The sequence below is a fragment of the Delphinus delphis genome, chromosome 11, assembly GCF_949987515.2.
Source record: "Delphinus delphis chromosome 11, mDelDel1.2, whole genome shotgun sequence".
Taxonomy (NCBI): Eukaryota; Metazoa; Chordata; class Mammalia; order Artiodactyla; family Delphinidae; genus Delphinus; species Delphinus delphis.
The window spans coordinates 65,969,564-65,989,413 of NC_082693.1; the positions used below are offsets into that span (position 1 = coordinate 65,969,564).

Genomic DNA, 19,850 nt, shown 5'->3' on the forward strand with positions numbered 1-19,850 from the left:
TAAAGCCCTTTTTTGGCTTCACTACCCACAGTGACACTGCCTTCTCATACTTCTTTCTATGCATGTACATATACAAATACATATATGTACAAATATTTAGGATTTAAGATAAATGTAATGATTCACTAATTCATTTGCCTATTCTTCTAACAAATATTTATTGCATGTCTACAATGTGCCAGGTACTTTTTTAGGAGCTAAAGAAATGGAAGGAAAAATGTTCCTGCTGTCATGTCCTGTCATTCGATCCTAGTGGGTAGAGACAGCAGAGTAATAAGCAAATAGATAGATAGATAGATTTATATCTATCTATCTGTCTATCTATATCCTAATATATCCTAATGTACCCCCTGCCCTGCCTTTCCCCTGTGGTAACCATACATTTGTTTTCTATGCTGTGAATCAGTTTCTGTTTTGTAAATAAGTTCATTTGTATCATTTTTTTTTTAGATTCCACATATAAGTGATATCATATTATACTTGTCTTTCTCTGACTTACTTCACTTAGTATGATAATCTCTAGGTCCATCCATTTTGCTGCAAGTGGCATTTTTTCATTCTTTTTTATGACTGAGTAATATTCCATTGTATATATGTACCTCATCCTCTTTATCCATTCATCTGTCAGTGGATACTTAGGTTGCTTTTATGTCTTGGCTATTGTAAATGGTGCTGCTATGAACATTGGGGTGCATGTGTCTTTTTGAATTAGAGTTTTCTCCAAATATATGCCCAAGAGTGGGATTGCTGGATCATATGGCAACTCTCTTTTTAGTTTTTTAAGGAACCTCCATACTGTTTTTCATAGTGGCTGCACCAATTTACATTGTCACCAGCAGTACAGGAGGGTTCCCTTTCTCCACACCCTCTCCAGCATTTATTATTTGTAGAATTTTTGATAATGGCCATTCTGACTGGTGTGAGGTGATACCTCATTGTAATTTTGATTTACATTTCTCTAATAATGAGATGTTGGGCATTTTTTCATGTGCCTATTTGCCATCTGTATGTCTTCTTTGAAGAAATGTTTATTTAGGTCTTCTGCTTATTTCTTGATTGGGTTGTTTGTTTTTTTGATATTGAGCTGTTTGAGCTGTTTATATATTTTGGAAGTTAATCTGTTGTCGGTTGCATTGTTTGAAAATATTTTCTCCCATTCTGTAGGTTGTCTTTTTGTTTATGGTTTCCTTTGCTGTGCAAAAGCTTATAAGTTTGATTAGGTCCCATTTGTTTATTCTTGCTTTTATTTCTTTTGCCTTGGGAGACTGACCTGAGAAAACTTTGGTACAATTTATGTCAGAGAATGTTTTGCCTATGTTCTCTTCTTGGAGTTTTATGATGTCATGTCTTATATTTAAGTCTTTAAGCCATTTTGAGTTTATTTTTGTGTATGGTGTGAGGGAGTGTTCTAACTTCATTGATTTACATGTGGCTGTCCAGCTTTCCCAACACCACTTAATGAATAGACTGTCTTTTGTCCATGTATATTCTTGCCTCCTTTGTTGAAGATTAATTGACTGTAGCTGTGTGGGTTTATTTCTGGGCTCTCTATTCTGTTCCATTGATCCTATGTCTGTTTTTGTGCCAATACCGCACTCTTTTGATTATTGTAGCTTTGTGGTATTGTCTGAAGTCTGGGAGGTTTATGCCTTCAGCTTTGTCCTTTTTCATCAGGATTGCTTTGGCAATTCTGAGTCTTTTGTGGTTCCATATGAATTTTAGGATTATTTGTTCTAGTTCTGTGAAAAATGTCATGGATAATTTGATAGGGATCACATTAAATCTGTAGATTACTTTGGGTAGTGTGGCCATTTTAACAATATTAATTCTTCTAGTTCAAGAACATGGGATATCTTTTTATTTCTTTGAATCATTTTCAGTTACCTTTATCAATGTTTTATAGTTCTCAGCATGTAAGTCTTTCACCTCCTTGGTCAGGTTTATTCCTACTTTTTTTTTTTTTTGACACAATTTTAAAAGGGATTTTTTTTTTTTTTACTTTCCTTTCTGATATTTCATTGTTAGAATAAGGAAATTCAACAGATTTCTGTATGTTAATCTTGTAACCTGCTACCTTGCTGAATTAGTTTATCTGTTCTAATAGTCTTTAGGGTTTTCTATATAGACTATTATATCATCTGCATATAATGACAATTTTACCTCTTCCCTGCCAGTTTGGATACCTTTTATTTATTTTCTTGTCTGATTTCTGTGGCTAGGACTTCTAATACTGTGTTGAATAGAAGTGGTAAGAGTGGGCATCCTTGTCTTGTTCCAGATTTTAGCAGGAAGACTTTCAGCTTTTCCCTGTTGAGTATTATGTTGGTGTGCATTTGTCATAAATAGCTTTTATTATATTGAGATACGTTTTCTCTATACCCACTTTGGTGAGAGTTTTTATTGTGAATGGATGCTGAATTTTATCAAATGCTTTTTCTGCATCTATTAAGATGATCATGTGGTTTTTGTCTTTTCTTTTGTTGCTGTGGTGTATCACATTGATTGATTTGTGTATGTTGAACCATCCTTGTGACCCTAGGATGAATCCAACTTGATCATGGTATATAATCCTTTTTATGTGTTGTTGCATTCAGTTTGCTAATATTTTGTTGAGGATTTTCGCGTCTGTGTTCATCAAAGATACTGGCCTGTAATTTTCTTTTTTGGTAGTATCTTTGTCTGGTTTTGGTATTAGAATAATGGTGTCTTCCTAGAATGATTTTGAGAGTGTTCCCTCCTCTGCAGTCTTTTGGAAGAGTTTGAAAAGAATTGGTATAAGTTCTTCTTTGTACGTTTGGTAGAATTCCTCAATGAAACCATCTGGTCCTGGACTTTTGTTTGTAAAGTTTTTTCTTTATTACAGATTCTATTTCAAGTCTAGTGATAATTGTTCAAATTATCTGTTTCTTCTTGATTCAGTTTTCATGGGCCTTATATTTCTAGAAACTTGTCCACTACTTCTAGGTTGTCCAATTTATTGGCATATAATTGTTCATAGTATTCTCTTATGGTTTCTTTTTTGTATTCTGTGGTATTGGTTTTTATTTCTCCTCTTTCATTTCTTTTTTTGTTTATTTGGTCCTCTCTCTTTTCTTCTTGGTGAATGGCCAGAGGTTTGTCGATTTTGTTTATCCTTTCAAAATCCCAGCTCTTGGTTTTATTGATTTTTTTCTAACTTTTTTGAATCTCTATTTTATTTGTTTCCTCTCTGATCTTTATTATTTCCTTCTTTATGCTGACTTTAGGTTTCATTTGTTTTTCTTTTTCTAATTCTTTTAGGTGGCAGGTTAGGTTGTTTATTTGAGATTTTTCTTGCTTTATGAGGAAGGCCTATGTTGCTATGAACTTCCCTCTTAGGACTGCTTTTGCTGCATCCCATGTGTTTCGTATGTTTGTGTTTTCATTGTCATTTGTCTCAAGGTATTTTTAAATTTCCTCTTTGATTTCATTGTTGACCCATTGTTTTTTCAGTAGCATGTTGCTTAGTCTCCATGTAATCATTTTCTTCTCATTTCTCTTTGTGTGGTTGATCTCTAGTTTCCTGTTGTTGTGGTCAGAAAAGATGCTTGAACTAATTTCTGTCCTCTTAAATTTGTTGAGGCTTTTTTTGTGAAGGGACACTGTTTTATGTGAAGCAGTCAGGGAAGACCTTGTTGTTAACATAACATTTGAGCAGACATTTGAAGGATGAGAGAGGGACCAATGCAGTTATTCTGGAGAAATAGTGTTCCAGGCAGAGGGAATAGCAAGTAAAAAGCCCAAAGGGAGGAGCTTGCCTGCCTTTTTCAAGGAACACTGCAGACACCAGTATGGATGAAACAAAGTGTCAAGATCAGAAGCTGGGAGATCAGTTAGGAAGCTGATCTAGATGAGAGATGATGGTGGTTTAGATCAGAGAGGAGCAGTAGAAGAAATGGTTAAACTCTCAATATTATTTTTAAAGTATTGCTAGCAGAACTTATTGACAGATTCAATGGGGGTGTGAAGGAAAGAAGAAAGCCAAGTGTAATTCAAAGATTTTTGGCCTGAAACAATGGGAAAATGGAGTTGTCATTTAGTGAACTGAATACGACTGCTGAAAGAATAGAATTGAGGTAGAAATTGTTTAGTTTTGGACAGGTTGAGTTTGACCTTCCTTTTAAAAATTCAAGTGTGGAGGCTATATTATCAGTGGATAGATAATTCTGGGTTTCTGAGGACAAATCTGGGTTAAAGATAAATCCCTGAGTTATTAACATATAGATACTAAGTCTGAGTGAGATCACTTAGGGAGCAGAAATGTTGAAAAGAAGTACAGAGACTGAACCTAGGAATATTCCAAAGGGGTTTGGGAAGATAAGGAGGACCAGCAAGGTGACCTAATAAGGAAGAACAGTACAGTGTTGCTCTCTTACTTAGCAATGTATCTTGGAGCTCTCTCCATTGTTAACATATATAGATTTACTAAATTTGTTTAATACAGGACAAAGTATTCCTTGGAATGGATGTACCATATTCTATTTTGCTTCTGCTATATTGAAGGTATTTTTTTTCTAATTTTCTCCTCTAACTATAATTTTTATCTAGTTCCATAGTCTATCTGGATTATTTTTGTTTATTTGCAAAATGGTTTTATTTTTATATTTTTCTGAATGCTATTTATTGAATAATCCATGCTTTCACACATTGATAGGAAATAACACCTTTCTCAGATAGTGCATTTTTAGGTTCTCTTCTTTTCCCTTAATCTGTTGGTTCCTGTGATAATACTATACTGTTAAAATTACTGTAGTTTATTTGAACCTTTGAAATCCAGTAGAGCAAGTTCCCCAAAGTTCTTATTTTTCAGAATTTTCTTAGCTAACCTCATTCATTTTTCTTTTATATGAGTTTTACTTATTTATTTACTTTAAAAAGAGTGACCATTTTACTTCATTGGTCTGTGTAAGACATACAGATGAAATTTTATATTTTTTAGAGACCAGATATAGGGTTACTGAGTGAGTTTCCCCAAAGAAGAGATTTCAGTCACAAAGGGCTCGCTAACTGCAGCTCATTTATTGTCTGGGCTCAGCAGTGGAAGCCAGGATATTCAGTGCACGTATGGTGAACAATGCCAGATAGGAAAGTCGAACAATAAGGCTTTTGCTTCGTATTTTGCTAGAGTTCTTTCTAATATTTCTAGTGTAGATGCGAAAAGGGTAGACCATCTTTTAGAGAAGGAGATAGTTAATATTTAAAAATCTTATTTAATATTAACAATTAGGAAGCATTTTAAAATTTGATGATGAAATATTTTATTTATCCAGAGATCTTGGCAAGAGGAAAATTGAAATGTTGATCACATCAACAATTTAATAAGGCGTAGGTAGAAAAGTTTACTTGAGTCTTCATTTGGGATTAAAGTATATGTGGTTTACAGTGCAAATTCATAGAAAAGTTGCAAAATGTTTTATGCTTAAAAAGAGTGATTTTTAAATTATCTCATTTTCTTTATAATGTATAGATCAAAATAAACATTGCTGACCAGATTTAAAGTAAAAGCTGATTTTTTTTTTTTTTTTTTTTTTGCGGTACGCGGGCCTCCCACTGCCATGGCCTCTCTGGTTGCGGAGCACAGGCTCCGGACGCGCAGGCCCAGCGGACATGGTTCACGGGCCCAGCCACTCCGCGGCATGTGGGATCTTCCCGGACCGGGGCACGAACCCGTGTCCCCTGCATCGGCAGGCGGACTCTCAACCACTGCGCCACCAGGGAAGCCCTAAAAGCTGATTTTGATAATTTGTGTGTCAAATGAGTTTTAGAGTCAGATTGTTAAAGTCCATTAAAAAAGAAAAAAAGCCTGTTGGGATTTTTATTGACATGCATTGAACTTAAAGATCATTATGGGAATAAAGTATGTCTTTGATATTTTTTTCTCTTTGTAACATAAATTATCTTTTCATTTATTTGGTTGTTGTTTCAGATATTTGTGTTAATCTTGCCCAGTTTTAGTTTGGTTTATTCCTAAGGATTTTGTTGGGTTTTTTTTCTTCATATAAGAAATATTTATTGGGTGCCTGACACATGCTAGTCACTATTCTAGGGACCAGGGGTACAAGATTGATCAAAACCAAGTTCCTGCCCTCATTAAGTTTATACTCTGATAGAAGGCATCAGGGAATAGAAAAACAAATAAATAGATACATAATGTCAGGTTATAAACAGGAGAAAAACTAAACAGGCAGAGGAGGGTCAGATATGTGAAGAGTAAAGCAAAATCTCTCAAAAATCACTTTATAGGGCTTCCCTGGTGGCGTAGTGGTTGAGAGTCTGCCTGCCGATGCAGGGGACATGGGTTCGTGCCCCGGTCTGGGAAGATACCACATGCCGTGGAGCAGCTGGGCCCGTGAGCCATGGCCACTGAGCCTGCGCGTCCAGAGCCTGTGCTCCACAACGGGAGAGGCCACAGCAGTGAGAGGCCCGCGTACCGCAAAAAAAAAAAAAAAAAAAATCACTTTATATATTTTTTCCCTATCTTTTTTTCCTATCTTTCAATAATAGTCATTGTGGTTTTAAATAAGATAGTCTAAAACCCTCTATATACAAAGGTATAATGTAAGTTGAGATTATTAATTTAGGTGACAAAAATTTGTCTCTAACAGCATAATACCTGTTTATTTTTCCTAGATAAAATTATATGTCAGATTTCATTTAGGTCTAAAGAAAATTTAAAAGTGTGTATTTTCAAAGTAGAGTGAGGACATGTAGATAATCTTGTTTCATCTGTGTAATTCTGTTGATTCAGTTCAACAAGGTTCTGTAGTAGGCAGCAGAGGATGTATGATAAGTGAGATACTCTCTTTCCCCTTAGGGAGCTCATGATGTAGTGAGGAATTCACAAGCAATTACGTAGAACTTTCTTGCTTGTCTGAGAGTGATATATTCGTGACCTATAGATTTTAATCAACTACAGATATGAATTATTGAAAAGATGAATGAAAGAAGTAATGAGTGATGGATGTATAAACGAAATGCTATTAAGACTAGAAGAGAGAGTAATTTTTCATAACTAAGGGATAAAGGAAAGCTTTCTAAAAAAGGTGACATTTGGTCTTCATTTAGAAAGATGAACAAAGAAATTAGGGCCAGATTATGAGAGTCATGAATGCTATACTGAGGTCTCAGAATATTATTCAGTGGAAAGCAAAGTATACTTTGTTCCATAAAAATATTTTTGAGTGTTTAATGCAAAAGAGTTGCATACATTCATTTACATTTCTGAAAAGTAGTAATTTTTCGCATAATAGAAGATAGACTGGCATGGAGCTAGATCAGGACAGGGAGACTGGTTAGGGAGTAGTTATAAGAGTCCAAAGCAAGGATACTTTAGATAAGAACAGTAGGAGGAGACAACAATTTACCAGGCCTTTTCAGAGATAAAACCAACTAACATGGTAACCAATGGTAGGGAAATGTGGTAGGGTCAGGGTAAGGGTGGCAGTGAAGGCTAAAGATGATGGCAAGGTTTTAGGTTGGTTGACTATATAATGATATATCATTATGGGTGAAGATCAGACTTGTGGGCTTAGGAAATGAGTTTATTTTTGCATATTTTTCATTTTAGAAATGTTCAGCAAATAGTTTAAAATTCTTACATCAAAATCCAGAAAGAAGTTCAGACTGAAATAATGTGGGAATTAAATTTAAAGGAGTAGATGTAATTGCCCAGAAACTGGAGTGAGGTATCTACAAGCCAAGGATTGCCAGCAACCACCAGAAGCTAAGAAGAGGCAAGCAGAGATTCTTTCCTAGAGCATTTGGAGCGAGCATGATCCAACTGATACCTTGATTTCAGACCTCTAGCCTCCAGAACCGTGAGAGAATACATTTCTGTTGTTTTCAGCTACCCAATGTGTGGCCATTTGTTATGGCAGCCCTCTGAATGTTTTACAGGGATCATGAGTACGTATTGAGATATGGACAAGATTGTCTAGGGAAAGAGTATAGATAGGGCAAGAGTTCAGACTAATTTTAGGCAATTTAGATAGACTTAACTATGCCCAAATTTTACTTTAAAAAGCAGTAAGACCAGGCAAATGTGATACTTGGTTACCATACAAAATTTTTAGTACCCATTACATTCTACCTAGCCGCTTCATACTTTTGTTTACCAGATGAAGGCATGTGAGTTTATGAGCCTTTATTCAAAGAAGTATAAAAGGGGCTTGGGGAATGAGAGGATTAAGCCTTAAGAACATTTAATAGACAGAAAATAATGAGCTATCAAGGGGCTATGAAGAGCATTAGGCCACAAATAAGAGAGAATGATACCATGGAAGCCAGATGAAGAGAATGTTTTAAGGAGGGAGTATCAGAAGCTCTCGAAAATCTACAGTAAGAAAAATACCCATTGGGTTTGGTCTCAGATGCTGGTGATGATGGAAACAAGAGCTGTTTGAGTGGCCTTTGTAGATCTTTTCAGAAAGATACTGTTACTCTTAATATAGAGGAAGGACAAGAAGGCAAAAAGAAAGGGAAAAAGAATTTTTTAGCAGGTATTACATTTACCCAGTCAAGAGCTAATGAAGATTGAAAACGAAAAGGAGATATAATTAAGAGGATGCGTATATAAGAACTTGGAGATTAAAGGAGAGAAGAATAAAAGGTTGTTCTAAAATTCAAACTTGTTTAATTAAGTGGATAATATTATTAACACAAGAAGGAAGAACTAGTAGAACATCTACATTTACAAGAGTAATGTATTTCTAAAGCCAGCAAAGACTAAGAAACTGGGCATATATGCAGAGAAAACCATAATTCAAAAAGGCACATGCACCCCAATGTTCATTGCAGCAGTATTTACAGTAGCCAGGTTATGGAAGCAATTTAAATGCCCCTCGACAGACAAATGGATAAAGAAGATGTGGTACATATATGCAATGGAATATTACTCAGCCATAAAAAGGAATGAAATTGGGTCATTTGTAGAGATGTGAGTGGACCTAGAGACTGTCATACAGAGTGAAGTAAGTCAGAAAGAGAAAAACAAATATCGTATATTAACGCATGTATGTGGAATCTAGAAAAATGGTACAGATGAACCCATTTTCAAGGCAGAAATAGAGACATAGATGTAGAGAATAAACGAATGGACATCAAGTGGGGAATGCCGGGCAGGAGGGTGGTGGGATGAATTGGGAGATTGGGATTGACATATATACACTAATATGTATAAAACAGATAACCAATAAAAACAAGTAATATCTCATGTAAAAAAAAAAAAGACTAAGAAATGAAATAGAAGAAAAAAACAAGAGGCTTCATCTACTCCAAAATTATCATTTAAAGATAGCATGAAAGTGCTCGTAAAGGAAAGCAACTTGATTCACTGATAAGGAAGTCTAATGCCCAGTTTAACTAGATTTGAATATAAGTATATGAACACAGTTAAATAGGAGACCGAGACTTAACAATAGAAATGGTGAACACAGTGACTTTGATACAGGACGTAGAAGGGAGCCTCATTCTTCACTGCAGTCAGAATGAAGCTGGTGAAATAGATTCTAAAGATTATATTGAATCAGTATATGAAAGGCTTTGTTTGAGGGTGTCTCTCTGTATCAGTTTTTTGCACTTGTTCTCTTACAAATTGAACAGCTGTGAGGCTACTGTGACCTCAGTCAAAGAGGAAACTGTGACGCAGACTCAGAAAACTTCAAGGTGATTACACAATCATTGGGTTGTCCAGAGGAGTGAGTCTTTAATGTGGTTTCACATAGCCCTGAGCCAAGGCTGGCAATTGCTGTAAACTGCCCTAGGACCTTAAAGTTCATGGGTGTTTTGGATAGAGATTTGGGGAGCCATGTGCATGGAGTAAGACTGCCCTTCAGCTGTCCTTCACACTGTTATGTAGGGTTGAAGGGAGAACTTTCTTACACACAGGTTAAGGGCACCCTTCTGTAGGCCTTCACTGTGGTGGCAAAGAGAAGTTTTATGAGCCCTAAGGAAGACAGTAACCCGCTTCCCTACCTCGTCACCTTCATCAACACAAGTTAGGGAACATGCTTGCCATCTTTCAGCCTCCATTTCTCCAGTGACAGCCCTGTGTGCTCAAGTGTGTGACTGCTCCCCTGCTGGCTTCCATGCTATATCATCTGAAATCAAGAGGAATGCCAGGAGTCCTGTGTATCCGTGTCTGCATCTTCCCTTTATCAACTGTCAAGACCAGAACTCTGTATTCCCCTGAAAAATTCCTTCCTCCGCCCCTACCACAACACTCACAGCTTCACCACTATCTCTCTAGGGATGGTAAAGACCAAATCCCATCGTGCCTTTGATCCCCATTCATGTCAGCCCTCACCAGAAACCCTGGCCTCACGATTCATTCCTGATTTCTGGGATTCTCATCAAATGTATCTCTATATGTCCTTTGTTCTGACTAGTCTTCTACCTCTCCTCAATTCCAAAATTTTCTGGAATTTGGTCATTCATTACTAAAAGTGTCTTTATCTGCAGCCTATTCTCTGAAAATTCCTTTACTGTCTAATCAAAGCTTAGCTCTTTGCTGAGGAAGCATACTTCCCATCCTCATCGAGCAGTGCATTTTTCTGTCTCAGTTCCCTTGTATGAGGTAATTAGCCTCTCGATTGCTACTTCAAGGCTGTATGCATCATCTAATGCTGTTTCAGAAATCACCACAAAACTGAATGGCTTAGAGACAGAATAAATTTTATTATCTCTTACAGTTTCTATAGGTCAACAATTTGAGAGTAACTTTGACATGGATTTCTTAGATTTTTTTTTTCCTGGAAATAATATACCCCTTCCATTGTAATATATTTTCCAGAAATACTCTTCCCATTTCAATCTAATGATAAGTTATAATTTTTCTCAGTCAGTTTTTTTAGATTATTATTGGCAGAGGAAATTTCTACCTGTTTTCAGACAAGTAGACCTGCTTTTTTCCTGGCTACATAAGGTGAATTGCAGAGCAATGATGGCGCACTAATTATACTTTTCATTACAAATGCATTGCTTGTTTCTTAAGTGGGATTCTTTTCATGTTCTGTAGTAAGTTGACTTTCATTTCTTCTTTTCCCCTAGTAGAAATTTATTTTGTAGGTATTTGGTTGGGATATTATAAGTTGAGAAATTGCTGGCTAATCATTTTAAATGGTAAAATGTTCTGGTATTATATTTTTGGAGATTAACTGTATCCTGTTGGAAGCACTTTGTTTGTTTGTTTTTCATTGTCTTCCCCTAATATTTACATGGCTTGCTTCCTCGTTTAAATCTCTGCTCAAATATCACATCCTCAAAGAAGACTTCTGTATTAATTAGGGCAGAAATATTCAACTAGTGTGCTGTGGATGCTATATGGGAGTTCCCGGGATACTGCTTCCTTCATCCCATAGGTTTTGCCTCAACACAGTTATCTGTTTATTCCACTGTGATGTACAAAATTTGCCATATTCCCAGAGAGCTGAGCTACAAAAAAAGTTTGGGAAGCATTAAGATAAAGATTTAGGTGCAAAATGGGTTCAAACCCAAAGTAACAGTGACTTCAACAAGACAGATGGATATTTCTGTTTCAGTCCAGAGGTAGACAGAGTTAGTAAGGGAGCTCTGCACCAAAAAGCCTTCCAAGAACCCAGAGTCCTTCTATTTTGTTGCTCCACCATCTGCTTGCCAACATGAACACATTCGAGGGATGAAGTAGAGTGGAAAGTGTGGGGGAAAGATCATGCCCCCCCCCCCACTCCTCTTTGAGCATTTGCACACATCATTTCTGCCCTCATCCAGTTAGCCAAAACTTACCCTCTAGCTATCCTAGTGACTGCATGGGAGTCTGGGAATTGCAGTCTTTAACCCGAGCAGCTGAATAGCCAGGTAAAAATTGAGTGCTGTTACTACAAGGAAGAAGGAGAGAGCAGATGGGGGAAGGGAAAGAACTAGCTGTTTTATTGGTTAGCACTTTTCCTAACACTCTCAATAAAAGACCACAACCCCATTTCTCTAGCCCCTTACCCTTTACAGTAAAGTTTAGATATTTCTTTCTTCAGTTGTAAGAAAAAAATTGAAGTACTTAGAGTAACCCTTTGATTTAGCAATAATCATGTTTCAGTTAAATCATAAAGCCTTCAGTAAAACTCAAACTGCTGTTTCAAGGCATCTTGGAAATTGACAGAGAAGTAGTCCAGGGTCCCTAGTTACTGGATAGGCTTCAAGGGCTCCATGATTCCTGGGCACTTGTAAAGTGAAATTGTTTATATAGCCTGGTGGTTAAGAGCATGGCCCCTGATGTCAGACTGCCTGGGTTTAAATTCCAACTCTGCCATGTGCTAGATTTGCAACTTAGGCAGTTTTCTTAACCTCCCTGTGCTCACTTTCTCTATCTGAAACATGAGAATAATAGTGTACCTATTTCACAGAATTGCTGTGGGGACTAGTTAATACATTTAACGCTCTTAGCATTTAAAGCTAGTTATTACATTTAAAGCACTTACAATAGTGCCTAACAATATTAAGTGCTGTATAAATACTAGCATTATTATTATTTATATTCCTAGGGCAGGGTCAGTATCTTCCATCTGAGTATCAATAACGTCTATTGTAAATCTTACTTTAATACCTGAAAGAAATCACTATCACAGGCTTATGATCTGCATGAAATTTAAATTTTCTCTATTTTAATAAAAAATCATTTGACCTTTCATAACACAGAAGTTTATTTAGTGGAATCTACCTCAACAGTATTTTCTTTTAAAGCATTTTCTTGTTTTCTAGTTCCTGTTTTACTTAACCTAATAGAAAATTTATATTCATCTCAGTTTTCTTTTAATTGCCACAGTTTTGATAGGCTTAAGCTTTTCTAGACTTTAATTTAAAATAGAAATTTTTTTTTTTCCTTTTGAGAAACCCTGTGCAGTTAATAGTTGTACATAAGGGGCTTACACATCTGCAAGTTGCACGTGTAACTCTGTTAGTGAGTTGGGCAGCAGATACCTGTGATTAAGCAGAAAATGTTGATTTTTTTGTTGTTACTCGAACCATAAATGCAGTTGAGCCAAACTGAATCACAGTTGAAAATCTTACAGCCTGTGAAGGGAGTGAAAAAATAAGAGCCTATACAGCTGTTCATTTTCTGGAAAGTGAACATCGTGGCTGGAAAAAAAATTGGTGCTTCAACATTGTTAGGAATGAATTAATATTGTTCTATAATAAATTGCCAAATGTCACATTTAATAAACCATTTTATTAGAAAGTCGGGTCAGCAGTAAATGCCCCGTATCTCATTACTTATCTTCTGTAGTTACACTGAACATGCAAAGTATTTCCATTTTAAATTGCTTTTGCTAAATATTTGAGAAATAATTTTGGCAAATTGGTTGGTATCAGACCTGGAGCTTAAATACAAAACAGCTGTTGTTGAGAAAATACCATTTTCATAACATTAATATGCTTTTAATTAACATACTGGAATGAACTGTTAAACATTACCACTTACATGTTTAACTACTGTTTGACTTTCAAATGACTGATTTGCTTTCTCAATAAATTATTTACTTTAACTAAAAGAGGAAGAATTTTATTTAAATAATCCGTATTTTTATTCTGTCTGCAGAATGTACCCAAGAAAAGTGGGGATTTCCAATGTGCCACTATTTAAAGGAAGAGAGATGGTGCTGTGGCCGGAATGCCAGAATGTCAGCATGTTTGGTATGACTGTTTTTTTTCCTGGACTTAGAGTTTTATCCAGATGTTGCAGAATTATATTTATTTATTTTTGGCTTCATTAAATGCCAAATTTTGCAGAGTGTCATAATTAATGTTTTTGTGCATTGCAAATTATGAGGAAGAAAATGACTTACCTTTCCAACATTACTCTGCATGCAGTGTGATAACAATTTATAATTATACTATAATTCTACATTATAGTACTTAATTTCTTAATATAATTACTTTAATTATCATATAAAATGTACCAACAACCAAGTCTTAAACACAGAATTACTGTAGTGCTTTATCCACAGCTCTGTGGTATGTTTGTGTTTGTTTGTAGCAGATCATTTGGCCTCCTAATTTTTTATAAAATGGGAAAAATATTATTAAGCTACCTGGGATACGAAGTAACTATCTAGTTAAGTGAAATCTTTATTTAGCTCGTGTCCTTAGACCTAGAACACTTTAGCCACAGTCTTCTCTGTTTGTGGTGTTATGTTGGTTTAAAAAGGAACAGATGCCAGTTAAATGGTATAAGTGGACTTTGTCATCATAAATTTAAAATATAGCTTTTAAAATAATGTGTTTAATGCCCAATCCCAAGATAAATTAACTATTTTGTAGTCATTATCTCAATATTTTTTATATTGCCAGTAACACAGCAATATAAAAAAGTGTTCTAGTGTTCTGGGTCACATATCTGAGAATTAACTTCGAAATCTTATTTATGCTCAAATAATGATTTCCTTTTGTGAGTCCTCTTAAAATACTTTTCTGGGAATTTGGCTTTCTTTCATTATATTTGTAAATGATACTCATTTAGGGTCTTGTTAGAATGGGAGGTCATTCTTGGAATGACTTGGTTCCCAGAATGCTGGCAGCTTATACCCTCTAGGCAAGAAACTGAAATGGTCTTTTATAGGGAATCTGATTAGCCTAAGAGAAAAGACTAAAGGTATTGGCATTAGGGATTTCACAATGAAATAGGACCTTTGTGGTGAGATCCACAATTAAAAGTCCTCACTCATAAGCACAGTGCTTCTAATCAAGTTTATGATTACCACATTTTAATTATCAAAAAGCCAAGAATCACTAGTTGTCTAAGAAAGTCTAACATGAAAGAAAAGAGATCAGATAAACAAATAGAAGAGTAGCAACTTGGAGGAAATGGATACTATCCAAAGTAAAATAAAATAACTATTAGTATCCCTTAGAAAATAAAATGATATAATATATCCACAAAATAAAAACGTTTGCTATAAAAATAAACATTCAACAAACCAAAAAGAAGAGTTTTTGAAAAATAAATTCCAGAATGTAGGATTTGTCAACCGTGCCACACTTAAGAACTTTGCCTGACCAATGTCAGCTTCTCATGGAATGCCCCTCTCCTAAACTCTATCCCTGTCTTTGCTCACCTTGACTTCTTTTTTTGATGCTAATCTAGGAAAGTCTAAGGAACATATTTCTTTTGGTGCATCTTGTTTTATTGCCTTTTGCTCCATAACTGACCTTTTCTACAAATATTCAAAACTTAAGGGGTTGAGAGAGAGACACAGAGAGAGAGAGAGAGAGAGAGAAGTATACCTTTCTGGTGACACTTTCAGATAAATTGTTAAGGGTACTAACCAGAGGGGAAAATTTAATTACATTAGTGCAATCTTGTCAGCATACTTTTAGCCTGATAAAACTGTAAAATATTTTAGATTAGTATGAAACGAACACTTGGTATATTTATTGGCCAAGAAAAATTATTAATGTTTGTAAGAAACTGCTTATCACCTACCTGATTATCTTTTATTATGTAATCAGAATTTATCATTGGTATTTCTAAAACAAACACATCAGCAACACATACCAAAAGTAGTCCTGAGTTATATGAGATTTTTATTGATGCCAAATCATTTACTATTAAAAACTTTTGTATCTTTATTATTGATAGTTCGGCCTTTTAGCAAAGCAAGTAACACAAAAATTTAATCTGAAATGAACACAACCAGTACTGTAAATGAAAACTCAGTGTTTTCTTCAATAACATACTTGTTCTGGGCCTGTTGCTACTTAATTTAATACAAAAATTATATAGTAACTATCTTCTGTATTCATAGCACTCTGGTTCTTGATGTTCATGAAGGTATCCTTGAAGTCAATGGAAAAATTACATTTTTTTTTCTTCAAAAAATTTCTTTAAAGCAAGCTTTTATACCATGAACTCATTTTCCCACTAACTCTTCATGGTGTGAGGGCATGAGAAGTAAACCGGGGTTCAGAAAACAAGTTTTTAGTTCCTATTCACCTGCTAACTAGCTGTGCAGCTTGTGTCAAGACCCTGCCATTGTCAGTGACCTCGTGCATCTGAGAAAATTGCACTTGGGATAATCTGCACATTTTCTTTCAGTTTTAAAAGTACACGATTCAGCTGTATCTAAAAAGTATTATTTATAAAGACATAGCCATCTGAAGCAAATATGAGTACTTTAAATGTGAGTAGGAAGTATATGCACTGTTACATTTTACTGTTTTTCTTTATGTTTGAAATATTTTCTAAGGAAAACTTTAAAAATAAAATTTTAGCTAAAATGTTATATCTAATTTAGTTATAAAACAACGTAAGTGTAGAAATGCATGTCTAAAAAATTGAAAGTTTCAGAAGGCCCTATTCCATTTTTAAATTATAACAAATCCTTTCATGTATGTTAGATTATGAGTATTTATGAGAAATATTGGGAAAATTTTATAATTTTTTTTTATAAAAGTGTTTTGAATTTTAAATATCAGTGTAAAAGCAGCTACCTATAAAATTGCAAAAATATGTATTACTTTCTCTTACGGTGACTTGATCATATGTGAATTTGATTTGAATTTGACCATGCAGACCAAAAATATATGTACTTTTCTAAACTAAGATTTCAACTATAATCAGTTCAATATAATCTTGTTTAATAAAAGATGAAATTATACGTTTATAAAAAATTGGAAGAAAATAAGTTAAAAAGTAGTACGTATATAAATATGTTTATGTATGTCTATCAATAATAATAGTTTTGGATTTATTTGATTGTTTTAGCTGCAATAAAAGTGAGCCAAGAATATGTCATTTTCTTTCTTTCCTGTTTTCTAATTCCTTCTAAAATTCAAGGAGTGTATACAGTTGGGGTGTGTATGTGTTTGTGTGCATGACACACGTCCATATATCAGCCCTAAATTATACAAGTGTACCAGTTAACATTCCTTAATGTTATTAACACTTTTAAGTGTATAAACTTATATGTTATCATTTAATTAATCTTTTTAAATGTCACTTTTACAAGCCCTTATACAGTGTGTTTATAAGTCTTATAAGACAAGACTAAATATATCAGCTGTCTTTGTCTTATTTTTTTCTCCTTAAAGGCACTGGAGCGCGTTGCAGTCGGCCAAGGGGTAAGTGAGCGTTTTTACTCTAATCCAACTGATGAATGTGATAGTTTTTCTCAAAGTACTCTTCATACTTGACCTGCTGATGAACCTAAAACCTGATGGATTTTTATAAGTATCACCTGTTCTTGTCACCTATTCATATTCAAACTTATACATGTTCTGTAAGTTTACTTTAAAAGAGAATTTACTTTAAAAGAGAATTCTCAGGAAAAGTAAATTGAACTTTTAGGAAAACTTCCACATTATACTCTTGTACTAATGTCTCATTTATTCATACTATATTAAACAGTCTATAAATATTTCTAAAGAATGTTATTACTGACTGTCAGGCTTTTATGGGCTTAGTTCAAGCAAAGATAAACAAGGTATAGCATTCAATTTATTTTTTAACTATAGTCCAAACCACACATTTTAGTTGGTTGTTTTTTAACTTTCTTCTTTATTGACTTCATTAGTCATTAGTTGCAAAAACCAAATGGGTTTTTACATATAAACAGATGTTAAGTGTATCCTTCACATATTCATGTAATTGCCTTTTCCTCTACCTTAAGATTTATGAAACATATTAGGAATTTTAAAGTATTTTTTTAAGAGTTCCTTTTAAATTTTTCACAAAAGTTTTCTTATTGCCCTAAATTTTAGAAATTTCTCTTTTGCTTATTTTCAGGGAGGATTAATATGTCAATTTGAATTTTTAAAAATAATAGTAGCATAATAGTAGCAACAAGTATCATTTACTGAGTGCTTTCTCTGGGCCAGACACAATGCTAAGAATTTTGTGTGGTTTTTTTTTTTACTCATTATACCTATCTGAAAACTGATTTTTTAAAGGCATTTGAGCATATTGTTTAAGTGTGTAAGCTTTAGTCTCAGACTGCTGGTTTGCATCAGCAGTCTGCTGGTCTTCATCAGTTACTGGCTTAGTGATCAGAGACACATCATGATTTCTCCATAGCTTAATTTATCTGTAAAATAAAAAAATAATAATAAAAAAATAAGAGTAACAATAATACCTTCCTCATAGAGTTTTTGTTAGGATTAAATGAGTGAAAGATGTAAAATGCTTAAAACCATGTCTATCACATAGTAAGTGTTCAATAAATATCAACTGTTGTTACTGTTACAGGTGGTTAATAATTATGATCATGAAAAGAATACCTAAGTTTAACACAGAGCTTACCAAAGTACTGTTCAAAGTTTTCTTCATCAATTTCTTCATCAATTCTTCATCAATTCTTCATCAATTAAAGTGCTGCATACATGGCCTGTGAGATCGGGACTATTATCCCATGATACACATGAGGAAACTGTTAAGTAGTGAACACTGAGATTTGAGTCTCTTGACTCTGGAGCCCTAGCTCTTAACTACAGTACAGATCAAAATAGTGGTTCCTTTGGGGTCTGGAAGAGGAAAGAGCCTTAATCATAATAGTGCCCCAATGCACTTGTGCTCTGTTTTTCAATTTCCCAAGGGCTTGTTCATGTTTACAGTCAAGCTTATGAGTTGGGTATTCCCCAGACTTACATGAGAACATGATATACAGCAGAAGTTTAGTAGTGCATTCTAGCTCAGTTAATTGCAGTGTTCTTTTAGCTTAGTGCCCTTTCCACTAGACCTGTAAAATGCATGTCTAATATATATATACACACAGACACACAGACACACACACACACACACACACACACATATATATATATATATATATACACACACACACACTTTAAGGGTGTACTCTTTCTGCTCCCTCCCATTTTAAAATGCATTAAACTGTTAAGTTGATTTATCACTTGTGAAGGAAAGAAAGTAAACTCTGAGCCACATCTAGCTTATTCCTGGAGTAGTCAGGCACAGGCTGCTTGGGAGATGTTGACTTCCTTCCCACTTACCCCCATCTGTATTTATCAGGATGGATAGTCCTAGTTATTCCAGGAATGCACATTCGAAGGCACTTCATAACTCTCCTTTCTCTTAAGAAACAGCTGTAAAGCTCTTATTTACTCAGGGTAACTTGGGAAATGATGATTTTATTCTATCCTGTTTGTGTTCCTCTGTGCATTCCATTTTTGTATGTTCTCTTGCTTAAAATACATTTCTTGGTCTTTTTTGGTGGCCTTTCTACAATCAGTTTTTTGGTTTTTTGTTTTTTGTTTTTTGCGGTACACGGGCCTCTCACCGTTGTGGCCTCTCCCGTTGCGGAGCACAGGCTCCGGACGCGCAGGCTCAGCGGCCATGGCTCACAGGCCCAGCCGCTCCGCGGCATGTGGGATCTTCCTGGACCGGGGCATGAACCCGTGTCCCCTGCATCGGCAGGCGGACTCTCAACCACTGCGCCACCAGGGAAGCCCTACAATCAGTTTATAATAACAATATAAATATACATTTATTTCTAAATTATTTGGATACCATTTTACATAATTTTTCTAAAAGGCATGGGAAAGGAGAGCTTTATTTTTAAGAGTTTCTTTGCTTTCCTAAATGAAAGTATATGATAAAAAAATGAATGACACCCTATCCCTGCCAAAGTGTCAGAGAGGCAAAATAGCATCATGACTTGGTACTACTGGGACATCAGAGCTAGGCTTCTTCAGTTCAAATAACAGCTTGACTATTTTTAGGAGTTTCATATAAAATTTACATAAAAATGAAATTCCTCACAGGGAGATCAGCTCAGTGCTTTGTGATTGGGGTGGGATAGGGAGGGTGGGAGGGAGGGAGACGCAAGAGGGAAGAGATATGGGGACATATG

The 19,850-nt window shown here is 35.1% G+C and overlaps 1 protein-coding gene across 1 annotated transcript in view; it reads left to right on the top strand.

Moving 5' to 3' along the window:
• The window catches only part of METTL25 (methyltransferase like 25), a 123,535-nt gene that overhangs the window by 51,111 nt on the left and 52,574 nt on the right, over nt 1-19,850 (top strand). The window contains exons 6-7 of the mRNA XM_060025320.1: nt 13,586-13,680; nt 17,077-17,106. Coding sequence (XP_059881303.1) covers nt 13,586-13,680; nt 17,077-17,106 — 125 coding nt within the window. The remainder of the gene's footprint in view (nt 1-13,585; nt 13,681-17,076; nt 17,107-19,850) is intronic.